At 42.3% G+C, this 17075-nt stretch overlaps 1 protein-coding gene and 2 pseudogenes across 2 annotated transcripts in view; all 3 read right to left on the bottom strand.

Annotated features, from left to right (window-relative positions):
* Positions 1-6346: 6346 nt before the first annotated feature.
* On the bottom strand, positions 6347-7993 carry LOC147663875 (uncharacterized; annotated as a pseudogene).
* Positions 7994-10504: 2511 nt separating this feature from the next.
* LOC147663876 (uncharacterized) lies at positions 10505-12088 on the bottom strand (annotated as a pseudogene).
* LOC147663877 (uncharacterized) overlaps positions 12026-17075 on the bottom strand; it is a 67942-nt gene continuing 62892 nt past the window's right edge. The window contains exons 3-4 of one of the 2 annotated variants that reach the window (XM_086950134.1): positions 12442-15754; positions 12026-12356 (exon numbers count right to left, since the gene is read on the bottom strand). In XM_086950134.1, the coding sequence (XP_086806260.1) occupies positions 12248-12356; positions 12442-15032 (2700 nt within the window). In that variant the 5' untranslated portion in view covers positions 15033-15754 and the 3' untranslated portion in view covers positions 12026-12247. Of the gene's footprint in view, positions 15755-17075 lie in introns of both variants that reach the window. The other variant, XM_086950133.1, reaches the window with a different exon arrangement.

Genomic DNA, 17075 nt, shown 5'->3' on the forward strand with positions numbered 1-17075 from the left:
CAAAGGGTGTTTACCAATGAGTCATTGGAATTGATGCCTGCAGCGGACACAAAATGCCCTATGTACTCTAAATCTTCAACATCAAATTTGCACTTGTCAGCAATAAGGGTGAGGTAAGCATCACATAACTTCTTCAATACTGACCTCAGCCTCCCATCATGCTCCTCAAGATCCACACCAAAGATGAGCACATCATCTGGGTACACCTTGATACCCTGAAGGCTTCCAAGAATGCCCTCCCTCGCCCTCTGAAAAACTGAGGCTGCAGAAATCAGTCTGAAAGGCATTCTTAGAAATCTAAAGGTACCAATGTGTTACAAAGGAGGTAAGGTCCTGGGAAGAGGAGTGAATGTTCTGAATGTTCTGAAGAGGAGTGAAGCCAGGCCTGGTGATAGGCAGAGGTCAAGTCCAAGGATGAAAAATGCCTTGCCCCCTCAAGAGAACACAGCATTTTAGTTATGTTGTGTAAAGGGTAATGATCAACAATAACTGCTTTGTTGAGCTCCCTCGAGCCGACACAAAGCCTGGCCTCCGCATTGGCTTTGCGGGCCATAACAATAGGAGAGACCCACTCCGTTGCTTCAACTTCTTGAATGAAGCACTTGACTATGATATTGTCTAATTGAACTTTCATGCTCTCCCTTACTAACAGAGGTGCATTCCTAACCTTAGCTGTTTTTGGAACAGCGTTAGATTTGACCTTTATCCGATGTACATAGTTTTTGAGACACACCCAGCTCACCAGCAAAGACCTCAGGGAATTCCTTGATCCAATCTCAATTAGCATTACTAGCAACCCTAACTGGTGGTAATTCCTTTAGGCAGACAGAGGGATTCTCATGAGGATCAAGGCAGATATGTAGATCACATTGATGGGACCAACTTATGAGCGAGTCCCGCTTCATCGAGACATAGATTTTACCAGGGATGACTCTCCCTTTGAAGTCAATTGTGCCCCAGAACTAACCCAGCAACTCAATAGTCAATTACACCTTAACCTTTTGGTCTAATGTCTGGCTTCAACAGGGTGACCTTGCACAGCAGATAACATTCATAAAATGTTTTGGGGACTAGCAGTATCCTGGCCCCAGAGTCGAAGAGCATGCTCACGGGAGCATCATTGATCAAAACTAGCTCCTGAGGGCCATCACTAGCATTCCCTGTGACAGGAAGAATATTGATTTCTTCCAATTCTTCTTCATAAAGTTCAACTTCCCTGACTTTTTTATGCTTGTTGCCCGTTCTGCAGCTCTTTGAGAGGGGACCATTTCTCTCAAAACTTTTTCACATGGCCTTCCAGCCTGGGCGATCTTTAAAGTTGGCCATATGTCCAGGGTTGCCACATCTGAAGCACTTTTTTTTTGAAAATTTCTTTATTTGCAAGTTAGGTCACTGTATATTGTATAGACATTCGTACAGTAGTTCTCCACGTTGTGACATATATTTCAGTATACATTGCAAACATTTACATTTTCCGTTTTCTGCGTTCACTAACGTCCCAACTCCCTTAAAGCCTCCCCGTTCCCCCCCCCCCCCCCGGCACTCAACATTCCACATACCAGCAATGTATTGGTTTTGCATCAATGAGTACAATACAATCTGTATCCAGTAGGGTACCGATCCCCGTTTGCATCATATATGCGTATCAGATCATTCCCAGTGTGTCTGCAACTCGGCTCCCGTGTACATTCGGTCACGGGCGTAGTATCCCCCTGTGAGAGATGGCAGACTCAGACTAGTCCTCTTGGTCCTGCACACCTTGCTCGAATTCTATGAGTAGGGCGTTCCATTCCATTGAGATGGGATGTTTCCTAAGGCCCCTACGCTCTTCCCTGCCTAGTTCCTGTCCCTCGGCCTTGCCCCACCTGACCACCTCCCCGCCCCAGGTCTCTATGTCTGGCGGCCTTGCCGACTTCCATCTCATCGCCACTGACCTCTTCGCTATTAGCAATGCCAGATCCACAAATCTGGACTCCACACTTCTCTTTTTCTCTTTGTGTCCTATCCCCAGCATGCAATAAGAGGCAGATGTGTAGGGTCTATCCGGTACTATATCATTCAGTATGTGATGTATCGTGGCCCAGTAGTGTCCCAGCTTAGGGCATTCCCAGAACATGTGTAACATGCCTGCGTCTTCCTGCCGGCATCTGGGGCAAGTATCGGGCGCAGTCGGGAACATTATGTGAATTCTTCGAGGAGTCAAGTATGCCCTGTGTATAATCATCAATTGTATAAATTTAAACCTGGGGTTCCGAGACACTTTCTTTGGCAATTTCAATACCAGATCCCATTCTTTGACGCTCAACGCCACTTCCAGGTCCTCCTCCCATCTCAATTTCAGGGGTTTTAGGGGGTCAGCCCTGCCCTCCCGTATCCCAGCAGTCAACCATTTGGTCAAGTGTCCGCCCGCCCCCATGAGGTACTGCATAGTGATCAGCGTGTTGATGGTGGGCTCCACCCCGTCCCCCGCCCAATGGGTGCCTATGTAGTGTGCCAATTGTGCATGCTGCAGAAAGAGCGCCCTTGGCGCCTGGTGAAGCCTGGCAAATTCCTCATATGGCAATAGCCTGTTATCCGAGAAGAAATCCCCGATTTGTGTTATCCCCGCCTCCTGCCACACCCGTAGTCTCCTTTCCGTCATCGGACCCGTCCCCAGCGGTATGCCCAGCAGTGGTATCGAGGGTGCATAATTCGACCGCCCATTTGTATACATGACCGCCCTCTTCCAGTACACGAGGGCCAGTTTGAGTAGGGGTGGAGTCGACGCCGGAGCCTTGGCCCCTGGCAGTAACAGCCTCCACATCTGAAGCACTTCACCTGAAAATTCTTTGTGTTAAAGGGCTTTGAAGTGGTGCTCGATTTGGGTTTAACGAATCTATCCACCACCACCTTGACATCAATGTTCTCCTTTTTATCACCTGAACTGTCTTTGCGTACAATATCAACACAAGCTTTTGAATGCTAGTGAATTTTGGTTATGGTCAGCACTTTTTGAAGCAATGGCTTTTCTTCTTGCCACAGGGCGTCTATCGTTTTGTCGAGGGCACATCCCAACATGAACTGATCTCTTAAGCGCTCCTCTAAAGCTGCAACAAAATTGCAAGTGGAAGCCAATTTGGGCATAGTAGTTATGTACTGTTCGACTGACTCATCATGCCTTTGCATCCTTCTCCCAAAGTGATATCGTTCAAGGACAGTACTCACTTTGGGGAGGTGCTGCAAGTCCAACTTTTTGAAGCAGATCTCGTATTCATTAAGAGTGGTAGAGTCACTATCAGAGAGTTCAGGAAGATGTTCAAAGAATTCTTGGTCCTCAGAGCCCAAACAATGCATTAACAATAAGGCTTTCCTCTCTGCGCTTAAGGAAGTGCCTCAGACACGAGCATAATGTGAGAAAACCTTCTTTCACTTCAGCCGCGAAAGAGGAGGAACTCCTGGAGATGTCAACAAGAAGGGAGGGGCAGTGACATTTTATATGATGTACGTACTACGTTTTGACCTAGTTACTACTTAAGGGTGAACTTCAGTGATCTGCTTACAGTTTGCAATATCCACAAAGCTGTGCGCATCAGCAAAACTGTGTGAAACTTCAGAAATTAAAATTTAGGCCAATGAGCGCAATCCCAGAAACTGTATTTGCTGTGAGCATCATCAGAACCATCAGCCCGATTACTGATGGCACATATTTATACAGGGAGGAGTCACTTTAGTCTGGTGTTCAATTACATGTGTAGATGTGAGTCTGGTGGTGCCTGATAACTGAAAGGCACACATTTGTTTACATACAATGTCATATATGACTGATTTATTATTCCTATTACAGCGCCTTCTACCTTGAGAAGGTCCATCCTAGACCAGTGTGCGGACAAAACACATGCCGACAAAGGGATTGGCACATGGTCTAGGAACACTCACAACAAATCCTACATCAAACCTTACGTTTAACTGATAGAGCGCTATACAGCAATATACTGAGAAAAAGTAACCTGGAGAATTGATGCAAATGAAAGTAAATTTAAAAAAAACTAATAAAGAACTACATAACAACAGCTGTGTGACCTGGAAGCCGATTAGTTCTCAATGTAGCCCTTGTTTGTGATTACCTTACAGTGCTCACATTTATCATCCGCTCAAGAAGAGATGGGAGACTGGGGTGTCTGATTACAGAAGCTCATTTACATACAAAGGGGGGTGACAGCCTGTTCACAACGCACAGCACAATTTGTTTACGTACAATACTTGTATACAAAATAGGGTAAAGTCTTGCGTCTCTTTTTTTTCATTTTCTTTAATACATCCTGCACCTCGCTCTCTTCTTCTCTTCCTCTCATTTCAATTTATCGTAAAGTACTCAAAATCACCATTGCTTTATCGGCACGGCACTTGTCGGGGGTCGACAAAGTTTGATGGGGTCCCCCCACTATTATCTAGAAAAGGGACTCAGTTGCACCTAGCTCCTTAGCCTGAGACTGGGAAATGTTACTTTGCTTCTTGCATCTGCCAACACAGGCCTCAGAGTGTTTGTAACTATCCGTTCCACTAGCAGTGTTCCCTTTATTTATTTGTGTGAGTGGCGCAAGAGAGGAACAGAGAACTAGACAAAATTAGCCCTTCTAATGCTTAATACACTGTAAATGTGAAACACTTTGGGGCTTAGGGGCTGGATAAAGAACGTTAGTAAACAAACGCAAATTAAAAGCACATTTTATTTATTCGCTGAAAACTGTTTAAAAATGTAATTTCCAAGTTCCACATGTCTGTTTAAAAATATTTACACTTTCAGTCAATTCCGAGTTTAGTTACAAACTGATAGTGGGAAAAACACATGATGTATAAAAACTGAAACCCAAAGCTTCTTTTTACATTATTTTATGTTTCTTGTTTTTTGTTTTTAAAACAGGCCGTCGACCTTTTCCGTGAAAATTATTATGAGGGCCTGACATCACTTCTTGTGACGTCACTACATGTGACGTCATTGTGATTTGCATATGATAATGGGCTCGATCACTATTTTCCTTACTTGTTCCCTGTTTATTTGCATGACATGGGTCTATAGGTATTAAAAAGAAATATATAAATTCACAGGTATTCAGCCCGTTTCTCTGGTGATATCACACATTGACATGTATTCGGATGCTTCTTCCTTTTCTCTTTCTTTTTCTCTTTCTTTTTCTCCCCCTTTCTTTGTCTCTCTTGCTCTCTTTATCTCTCCCCCTCTCTATCTCCCACACTCTCCTGTTAGCTTTAGCTTCATGAATGTCAATGCCACTTATGGCATTCATACGACAAATCATTCAGAATATTTGAGGACAAGGGACAATCAAGTGTGGAAGATGAGTTGCTGTGAGTGCAACTGATTGTCCTGGCACATATATGCTTTTCATGTGGGATTTCGATATTTCACCACATTCTTCAAACAGAGTCTGCTGCTTACAATGACTAAATTCTGGTAAAAAGTAGAGTTTGGCAAGTCACAAAATGAATAGGGAGAGCCAAGTCAGAGAGGAGCCACGGGTCACACTTAGTAATCAGGCGTGAGGCACGAGCTGATCCATCAACCGATAACAGTCTGTGAAAGATGCACCAAACGCTACTTAAAAACAAGGTATATGCTCTTTTATATCTGAAAATAGGTTATTTCTTGAACACCTGTGCTTCGCTTTAGTTCATTATATATGCTGCAGTGGCATTTGTTAATAGTAATACATGCATTTTACCAATGAAGCTTCCATCTCCAGAGCCCTGACAACATGTCCACTCTGGGTGTGTTGGGTTTATAGGTTCTATCACTAATCTGACAAGTTAGCTGAAAATACCGTTGTTAGTCCCAGTGTTGTTCAGTGTTGCTTTTACAGGAAGTGTGATCAGGTGCGATTGAATGTTTTTCTTTGTATCTCTTCTTCACCAAATAAAAATCAACAATGTTTCTTTTCTTTTAATCCACATTGTGCTTGTCTCCCACTGTGTATCCTGGTGCATCATGTCACTTTGCTATATGTACGGAAGTGAACAATCACTGGAAACAAACACTTTTATAATTCTGCAAATACTGTTATCTATTTTTCTTCTTTACTGCTATTCAGGTCTTCTATCATTGGTATTTCAATGTCATACATAATTTGAATTTTATCTTTTTCCGTAATTTATTCCTCTCACTATAACTGCACTGTTCTGCTCTTGTCTATGTCCTTAGACGGGTCAATATTATTTTTGATGTTCTTAAATTCTTTCCGGAATCTCTGCATCTCTAGGATTATTTCCATGTGAGTTAAATGAAGGAGTGTATTCACTGAGGGCTGTGTGGGATCGAAAATTGACAAAAGCCCTTCTCACTTTCAGTGCCCTTCTATGTTTTCCCCCTGTGTGTTCGCTGATGACTTTGTAGCTCTGATCGTCGACTAAAGCTCTTCCCACATTCATTGCACTTGAGTGGCTTTCCCCCTGTGTGTGTTCGCTGACGACTTTGAATGTGTGATAACCGACTAAAGCACTTTGCACATTCACTGCATTTGAATGGTTTTGTAAATGTAACTGTATTTGAGCTTGTAAAGCGCACTGCTACCCGTAGGTTTCCTGGCGATGTATAAAGCACTGGGGAACCCATCCTGGCTTTCCCTGTGGGATGGTCCCTGCTGGGAGTCCCCAAGGTGGAGCCAGGCATCCCCGGCGTTGATGGGGCCGTTGTGGAGATTAGGCAAGCTAATGCCCAGAGTTGCCGAGTGGGACCCCTGATTAGAATAGGCACCAAAGCGAGAATTATCGAGTCCGCTGACCCAAGTCCACGACCCTTGAGTGTGTTTGTTGATGTTTTCGTAGGGTTGTTAACTGACTAAAGCTCTTCAAACATTCACAGCAATAATATAGTTTTCCCCTGTGTGTATTTGCTGATGTGTTTGTAGGTCTGATAATCGACTAAAGATCTTCCAACATTCATTGCACTTGAATGGTTTTTCTCCTGTGTGAGTTCGCTAATGATACCTTAATACTGAAGAGAAGCGAAAACTACTGTCACAAGCACCGCAATGATAGGGTTTTTCCCCTCTGTGTGTTCGCTGATGTGTTTGGAGGTTTGATAATCGACGAAAGCTCTTCCCACATTCATTGCACTTGAGTGGCTTTCCCCCTGTGTGTGTTTGTTGATGTTTTCGTAGGATTGAAAATTGACTAATGCTCTTCCCATAATCATTGCACTTGAATGGTTTTTCTCCTGTGTGAGTTCGCTGATGATACCTTAATGCTGAAGAGTTGCGAAACTACTGTCACATTCACTACAATGATAAGGTTTTTCCCCCGTGTGTGTTCGCTGAGGACTTTTTAGGTCTGATAGCTGGCTAAAGCTCTTCCCACATTCACTGCACTTGAATGGTTTTCCCCCGTGTGTGTTAGATTATGACTTTTTAGGTATGATAACTGACTAAAGCTCTTTACACATTCATTGCACTTGAATGGTTTTTCCCCCGTGTGTGTTAGATTATGACTTTTTAGGTCTGATAACTGACTAAAGATCTTTACACATTCATTGCACTTGAACGTTTTTTCTCCTGTGTGAGTTCGCTGATAAACCCTTAATGCTGAAGAGTCACGAAAACTACTGTCACATTCACTACAATGATAAGGGTTTTCCACGTGTGTGTTCAATGATGACGTTTTAGTACTGATAACTGACTAAATCCCTTTTCATCAAGACATAGATTTTAACAGGCATGGCTCTCCCTTTGAAGTCAAGTGTGCCCCAGAAATAACCCAGCAACTCAGTATTCACCCCACCTTAACCTATTGGTCTAATGTCTGGCTTCAACAGGGTGACTTTGCCCAGTAAATTACGCTCATAAAATGTTTTTGGGACTAGAGTTATCTTGGCCCCAGAGTCAAACAGCATGCTCATTGGAGCATCATTGATCAAAAATAGCTCCTGAGGGCCATCACTAGCATTCCCTGTGACTGGGGGAATATTGATCCCTTCCAATTCTTCTTCATAAAGTTCAACTTCCATGACTTTTGTATGCTTGTTGCCCGTTCTGCAGCTTTTTGAGACGTGACCTTTTCTCTCTCAAGTTTTTCACATGGCCTTCCAGCCTGGGCGGTCTTTAAAGTTGGCCATATGGCCAGGGTTGCCACACCTGAAGCACTTCACCTGAAAATTCTTTGTGTTAAAGGGCTTTGAAGTCGTGCTCAATTTGGGTTCAACGAATCTATCCACCAGCACCTTGACATCAATGTACTCTTTTTTTCACCTGAACTGCCTTTGCGCATAATATCAACACACACTCTTGAATACTAGTGACTTTTAGATATGGTCAGCACTTCTTGAAGCAATGGCTTTTCTTTTTGCGACAGGGTGTCTCTCGTTTTGTCGAGTACGCATCCCAACATGAACTGATATCTTAACCGCTCCTCTAAGCTGCACCAAAATTGAACGTGGAAGCCAATTTGTGCAAGTTAGTTATGTACTGTTTGACTGACTCATCCTGCCTTTGCATCCTTCTCTTAAAGTGATATCGTACAAGGACAGTACTCACTTTGGGGAGATAGTGCAAGTCCAACTTTCTGATGCAGATCTCATATTCATTAAGAGTGGCAGAGTCACTATCAGAGAGTTCAGGAAGGTGTTCAAAGAATTCTTGTCCCTCAGAGCAAAAACAATGCATTAACCATGAGGCTTTCCTCTGTGCAATTAAGGAAGTGCCAAAGACACGAGCATAATGTGTGAAAACCTTCTTTCACAAGAGAGGAGGAACTCCTGGAGATGTCAAAAAGAAGGGAGGGGCAGTCACATTTTGCATTATGTACGTACTATGTTTTGACCTAGTTTGAACTTCAGTGATCTGGTTACAGTGCACAATATCCACAAACCTTATAAGCTGAGCGCATCAGCGACATTGTGTGAAACTTCAACAATTAAAATGTTGTCCAATGCGCACAGTCCCAGAAACTTTATTTGCTGTGAGCATCAGCGGAACCATCAGCCCGATTACTGATGGAACATATTTGTATAGGGAGGAGTCACTTTAGTCCGGTGCTCAATTCCATGTGTAGATGTGAGTCTGGTGGTGCCTGATAACTAAAAGGCACATATTTGTTTACATATAATTTCATATATATATGATTTATTATTCCTATTACAGTGTCTTCTACCTTGAGAAGGTCCATCCTAGACCAGTGTGTGGACAAAACACATGCCGACAAATCGAGGACAAAGGGATTGAGACCTGGTCTAGGAACACTAACAACAAATCCTACATCGAACCTCACCTTTAACTGATGGAACGCAAAGAGCGATATAAAGCAATATACTGAGAAAAGTAACCTGGAGAATTGCTGCACATTAAAGTAAATTAACTAATAATGAACTACATAACCACAGCTGTGTGACCTGGAAGCCAATTATTTCTCAGTAGAGCCCTTGTTTGTGATCACCTTACAGTGCTCACATTATCATCCGCGCTAGAAGAGATGGGAGCCTGGGGTGTCTGGTTACAGAAGCTCATTTACATACAAAGGGGGTGAGAGCCTGTTCACAACGCACAGCACAACTTGCTTACGTAAAGTGCTTGTACACAGAACAGGGTAAAATCTTGTGTCTCTTTTTTCTTTTTCTTCAATATGTCCTGCACCTCGCTCTCTTCTTCTCTTTCTCTCATTTAAATTCATCATAAATTACTCAAATTCACTATTGCTTTTTCAGCACGGCACAAGTCGGGGGTTGACACAGTTTGAAGGGGTCCCCCCACTATTATCTTGAAAAGGGACACAGTTCCACCTAGCTCTTTAGCCTGCGACTTGGAATTGTTACTTTGTTTCTTGCATCTGCAGACACAGGCCTCAGAGTGTTTGTAACTGTCTGTCCCAGTAGCAGTGATCCCTTTATTTATTTGTGTGAGTGGCGCATGAGAGGAACAGAGAAATCAGCCCCTCTATTGCTTAATACACTGTAAATGTGAAACACTTTGGTGCTTAGGGGCTGGATAAAGAACGTCAGGAAACAAACACAAATTAAGAGCCCCTGTGATTTATTCGTTGAAAATTGTTTAAAAATGTAAGTTACAAGTTCCACATATCTGATTAAAAATATTTACACTTTCAGTCATTTCCGAGTTTAGTTACAAACTGATAGTGGGAAAAACACATCATGTATAAAAACTGATACCAAAATCTTCTTTTTACAATATTTTATGTTTCTTACTTTTTGTTTTTAAAACAGGCCGTCGATCTTTCATGTGAAAATTATAAAAAGGGCCTGATATCACTTCTTGTGACGTCACTACTTGTGACATCATTGTGATTTGCATATGATAATGGGCTCCTTCACTATTTTCCTTATTTGTGCCCTGTTTATTAAATGACATGGGTCTATAGATATTAAAAATAATTATATAAATTCACAGGTATTCAGCCCGTTTCTATGGTGATGTCACACATTGACAAGTTTTCGGCTGCTTCTTCTATTTGAATACAAATCACCTGCCGTTCCCCCTCCTTCCATTTCTTTTTCTTTTATACCCCCTTTCTTTGTCTCTCTCGCTCTCCGTATCTTTCCCCCTCTCTATCTCCCACACACTCCTGTTAGCTTTAACTTCATGAATGTCACTGCTGACATTCATATGACAAATCCTGAGGCACATTTCAGGACAAAGGACAATCAGTGTGGAAGACGATTTGCTCGGAGTGCAACAGATTTTCCTAGCACATATATGCTTTTGATGTGGAATTTCGCTATTTCACCACATTCTTCAAACAGAGTCTGCTGCTAACAGTGGCTCAATTCTGGTAAAAAGTAGAGTTTGGCACAGCCGAAAATGAATAGGGAGAGCCAAGTCGGAGAGGAGCCATGGGTCACACTTAGTTATAAGACCTGAGACACGAGCTGATCCATCAACCAAAAACAGTGTGTAAAAGATGCAGCAAACGTTACTTAAAAACAAGGTATATGCTCTGTTATATCTAAAAATAGGTTATTTCTTGAACACCTGTGCTTCACTTGAGTTCATTACATATACTGCAGTGGCATTTGTTAATAGTAATACATACATTTTACCAATGAAGCTTCCATCTCCATAGCCCTGACAACATGCCTACTTTGGGTGTGTTGGGTTTATAGATTTTATCACTAATCCTACAAGATAGCTGAAAATACAGTGGTTAGTCCCTGTATTGTTCAGTGTTGCTTTTACAGGAAGTGTGATCAGGTGTGATTGAACTTTTTTCTTTGTATCTCTTCTTCATCAAATAAAAATCAAGAATGTTTCTTTTCTTTTAATCCACATTGTGCTCGCTTCCCACTGTGTATCCTGGTGTATCATGTTGTGTACGGAAGTGAATAATCTCTGGAAACAAACACTTTTATTACTCTGCAAATACTGTTATCGGTTTTTTTTCTTTACTGCTAGTCGGTTCTTCTATCAAAAGCCCTTCACACTTTCAGCGCCCTTCTATGTTTTCTCCCTGTGTGTTCGATGATGACTTTGTAGCTCTGATAATCGACTAAAGCTCTTCCCACATTCATTGCACTTAAATGGCTTTTCTCCTGTGTGAGTTCGCTGATGAAACCTTAATGCTGAAGAGAAGCGAAAACAACTGTCACTTTCACTACAATGATAGGGGTTTTTCCCCGTGTGTGTTCGCTGATAACTCAGAAGTTGTGATAACCGACTAAAGCACTTTGCACATTCATTGCACTTGAATGGTTTTTCTCCTGTGTGAGTTCGCTGATGATACCTTAATGCTGAAGAGCTGAGAAAACTACTGTCACATTAGCTACAATTATAGGTTTTTCCCCGTGTGTGTTCGCTGATGACTTTGTAGGTCTGATAACTGACTAATGCTCATCACACATTCACTGCACTTGAATGGTTTTTCCTCAGAGTGTGTTCGCTGATGTCTTTGTAGGTCTGATAATTGACTGAAGCTCGTCACACATTCACTGCATTTACATGGCGTTTCTCCTGTGTGTGTTCGCTGGTGTCTTTGAGGGTTTTATAATTGACTAAAGCTCTTCACACATTCATTGCAATGGTATGGCTTTTCCCATGTGTGTTCGCTGATGTCTTTGTAGGTCTGATAATCGATTAAAAATGCTCTTCACACATTCATTGCACTTGAATTGTTTTTCTCCTGTGTTAGTCTGCTGATGATTCCTTTATGCTGAAGAGTCGCGAAAACTACTGTCACATTCACTACAATGATAGGGATTTTTCCCCCGTGTGTGTTCGCTGATGACTTTGTAGGTCTGATAATCGACTATAGCTCTTCACACATTCACTGCATTTAAATTGTTTTTCCCCCATGTGTGTTCGATTATGTCTTTGAAAGTTTGATAATTGACTAAAGCACTTTGCACATTCACTGCACTTGAATGGCTTTTCCCCAGTGTGTGTTCGCAGATGTCTTTGATGGTCTGATAACAGACTAAAGCTCTTCAAACATTCACCGCACTTGAATGGCTTTTCCCCTGTGTGTGTTCCTTGATGACTTTGAAGGTATGATAACTGACTAAAGCTCTTCAAACATTCACTGCACTTGAATGGCTTTTCCCCTGTGTGTGTTCGCTGATGAAATTGAAGGTGTGATGACTGACTAAAGCTCTTCAAACATTCACCGCACTTGAATGGCTTTTCCCCTGTGTGTGTTCGTTGATGACTTTGAAGGTGTGATAAGTGACTAAAGCTCTTCAAACATTCACTGCACTTGAATGGCTTTTCCCCTGTGTGTGTTCGCTGATGAAATTGAAGGTGTGATGACTGACTAAAGCTCTTCAAACATTCACCGCACTTGAATGGCTTTTCCCCTGTGTGTGTTCGTTGATGACTTTGAAGGTGTGATAAGTGACTAAAGCTCTTCAAACATTCACCGCACTTGAATGGCTTTTCTCCTGTGTGTGTTCGTTGATGACTTTGAAGGTATGATAACTGACTAAAGCTCTTCAAACATTCACTGCACTTGAATGGCTTTTCCCCTGTGTGTGTTCGCTGATGAAATTGAAGGTGTGATGACTGACTAAAGCTCTTTACACATTCACTGCACTTGAATGGCTTTTCTCCTGTGTGAGTGTGCTGATGACTTTGAAGGCTTGATAACCGACTAAAGCTCTTCAAACATTCACCGCACTTGAATGGCTTTTCTCCTGTGTGTGTTCGATGATGTCTTCGAAGGCTTGATAACTGACTAAAGCTCTTCAAACATTCACTGCACTTGAATGGCTTTTCCCCTGTGTGTGTTCGCTGATGACTTTGAAGGTGTGATGACTGACTAAAGCTCTTTACACATTCACTGCACTTGAATGGCTTTTCCCCTGTGTGTGTTCGCTGATGACTTTGAAGGTGTGATGACCGACTAAAGCTCTTTACACATTCACTGCACTTGAATGGCTTTTCCCCTGTGTGTGTTCGCTGATGACTTTGTAGGTCTGATAAGTGACTAAAGCTCTTTACACATTCACTGCACTTGAATCGCTTTTCTCTTGTGTGTGTTTGCTGATGAAATTGAAGGTGTGATAACCTACTAAAGCTCTTTACACATTCACTGCACTTGAATGGCTTTTCCCCTGTGTGTGTTCGCTGATGTCTTCGAAAACTTGATAACTCACTAAAGCACTTTGCACATTCAGTGCACTTGAATGGCTTTTCCCCTGTGTGTGTTCGCTGATGACTTTGTAGGTCTGATAAGTGACTAAAGCTCTTTACACATTCACTGCACTTGAATTGCTTTTCTCTTGTGTGCGTTTGCTGATGAAATTGAAGGTGTGATAACCTACTAAAGCTCTTTACACATTCACTGCACTTGAATGGCTTTTCCCCTGTGTGTGTTCGCTGATGTCTTCGAAAACTTGATAACTCACTAAAGCACTTTGCACATTCAGTGCACTTGAATGGTTTTTCCCCTGTGTGTGTTCGCTGATGAATTTTGAGGTTTGATAAGCAACTAAAGCTCTTTACACATTCACTGCACTTGAATGGCTTTTCTCCGGTGTGTGTTCGCTGATGACTTTGAAGGCTTGTTAACTGACTAAAGCTCTTTACACATTCATTGCACTTGAATGGCTTTTCCCCTGTGTGTGTTCGCTGATGAATTTGGAGGCTTGATAAGTGACTAAAGCTCTTTACACATTCACTGCACTTGAATGGCTTTTCCCCTGTGTGTGTTTGCTGATGAAATTGAAGGTGTGATGACTGACTAAAGCTCTTTACACATTCACTGCACTTGAATGGCTTTTCCCCTGTGTGTGTTCGCTGATGTCTTCGAAAACTTGATAACTCACTAAAGCACTTTGCACATTCAGTGCACTTGAATGGTTTTTCCCCTGTGTGTGTTCGCTGATGAATTTTGAGGTTTGATAAGCGACTAAAGCTCTTTACACATTCACTGCACTTGAATGGCTTTTCTCCGGTGTGTGTTCGCTGATGACTTTGAAGGTTTGCTAACTGACTAAAGCTCTTTACACATTCATTGCACTTGAATGGCTTTTCCCCTGTGTGTGTTCGCTGATGAATTTGGAGGTCTGATAACTGACTAAAGCTCTTTACACATTCACTGCACTTGAATGGCTTTTCTCCTGTGTGTGTTCGCTGATGACTTTGAAGCACTGATAACTGACTAAAGCACTTCACACATTCACTGCACTTGAATGGCTTTTCTCTGGTGTGTGTTCTCTGATGACTTCGAAGGCTTGATAACTGGCTCAAGCTCTTTACACATTCATTGCACTTGAATGGTTTTTCCCCTGTGTGTGTTCGCTGATGAATTTGGAGGTTTGATAAGTGACTAAAGCACTTCACACATTCACTGCACTTGAATGGCTTTTCCCCTGTGTGTGTTCCCTGGTGACTTTGTAGTTCTGATAACCTACTAAAACTCTTGACACATTCACTGCACTTGAATGGTTTTTCTCCTGTGTACGTGTGCTGATTAAGCTTGAGTAGTGATGACAAACGAAAGCTCTCGCTGTATGTGTATGATTCTTCTTTCTTGGTTAGTGTCTGTGGGTCGGGTATATATTTGTCTACATCCCATGACTGTATTTCCTGATGGGCCAACATGACTGATGAAGCACTTGGTTTTTTTTTTCACACACTTTATATGTGTGCAGTATTTTACACGTTTGATTTCTGTTTTAATAATAAAATGCAATAGCCACCAAATATTTGCTACACTCCTAATACGTAGAAGGTGTCTTTGTAGGTGATTGTGCCTTTAGATTGGATTATGGCTATGCACGCTTGCGGGTAAAGATGTATTTTCCTTCTGGCCGGTACAAATTGAGACAGTCTGTTGTATTGTAGATTGAAGAACTCCTCTTTACTTTACCTATCAGTTTTCCGGCTCCGCTCTGTTGTGCTCTTCTCTGGTTGCTGTGGTTTGTCCAGAAGGAGTTTACAATTCACCTAGAGCACGGAATGATGGCTCGTCTTCATTTTAGAAAACAGAGCACTGCGGTAATCACATCATACCGATCCCATGATCAAAGCTGGTGTTGGACACTTGTTTATACAGGAGGAGGTTTGTTATTGATGTTTCCTTAATTTTCCTAAGGTCATTTCCTCGTCTTGTGCATGGAGGAGCACAGCTCAGGCTCTTACAATCACTGAAATGCCCTTGATGCTTCATCCGGGATCTGTCAATTTGTGTGCTGGTTCCTCTGTCGCCGACTGCGCTGATGATTTCCTGAATACTGTAGCTCATTATTTCTGCTATTATTGAAGATTTACAGCATTAGCTTCTTTCTTGATGGTCATTTCATATATTCAAGGCTTGTTTTCTGCTGGATGTAAAGATATTTAACATTACTAAATTGAAACATAATGGAATGAGAATTCACAATGTTTAACTGGTTGTAAAAGACATTTTGGGGGAGATTTACCAAATCTCCATGCAATGCAACGCAGCCCCACCGCGCGAGGCTACGCTGCATTGCGCGACAGGGAGGGAGCAGGAGAGCACCATATTTTCAAAGATATGGCTCTCTCCTTCCCTTTCCCTTGCGCCAGCACTGATTACAGTGGCCCTGCGCCATGCACAAACCTTAGCACCAGAGCGCTAGGGTGTGTGTGTGTCAGAGTCCAGCATAGGTTTTGTACAGGAAGTCCACCCTTCCTGTAAAAAATACTAAACCTAGACATGAGGGAAAGATTTTCCCATTTTGTATACGTGTTGCACAGTGCAGCATGCATGCAAAGTTAGAAAAGGAAGGACAAACTAAAGCATTTCTCCTTCCTTGCGCCTAGGTTAAAAGGGTGCAGATTTCTCACACTAAACCGAATCTACTGTATTTGGTAAATTGGGTTTAGCGTGAGAAACCAATGGGGGTTGCACGGGAACGCCCATGCACCCCCCTTGCCAGATTTGAGAAACAGAGATGGATGAGGCTGGGTTGCAAAATGTCCAGTAACTCTTTACACAGTATACAACAAAAGTAACTCCAGTCACACACTTTTTCTTATTCCTTTCCTATTCACTTAAGATCATCTCACATACCAACTCCTGTCTTTACCTTGCTGTTCATGAGTCACCTTCGACACTTTCAACAGCTCCCTTGGTTCAAGCATTTCTGGTTTCTTCTAACCTGGAAGATTGGAACATTATTGTGAGTTGAGTGGGGTTTCCTATCGCTATAACATCTGTCCATCTCCCTGAAACTAGTGCAGATTAAAGAGCCTGGTTCTGGCCTTGGAAGACAACTTTAAAAAGCAGGTCTTTAGTTCTTCCTAAAGTAGATAAAGTTCTGTAGATGCACCTCCTTCCAGGGCTTTTGTGCCAAACAGAGTGAGGGGTTCACTGTAAGGCCTGTCCTTTACATTATAAGCGCAGATAAGGCAAACAGACGTTGATTCATATAATTTAATATTCAACGAGATCAGTCATTTAGTACTTATAGAGAATCCATCACAACCAATAATTTACCTGACATATCCCTGCAGCAGATGTGGGCATATTACTCTTTTCCCGCCTTTTCCAACATTACATGGCATCTGGCATGACGTTGTTCGTTTGGGGCCCAGGATGCCACTTTGTGACCGGATGGGCATTTGGAAGAGCGGGAGGAGGTGTCAGTTATCCACAGGTGATGCAGCATTTCTAGCTTT

Source organism: Lissotriton vulgaris, unplaced genomic scaffold, assembly GCF_964263255.1.
Source record: "Lissotriton vulgaris unplaced genomic scaffold, aLisVul1.2 SCAFFOLD_1931, whole genome shotgun sequence".
NCBI classification, from domain to species: Eukaryota; Metazoa; Chordata; class Amphibia; order Caudata; family Salamandridae; genus Lissotriton; species Lissotriton vulgaris.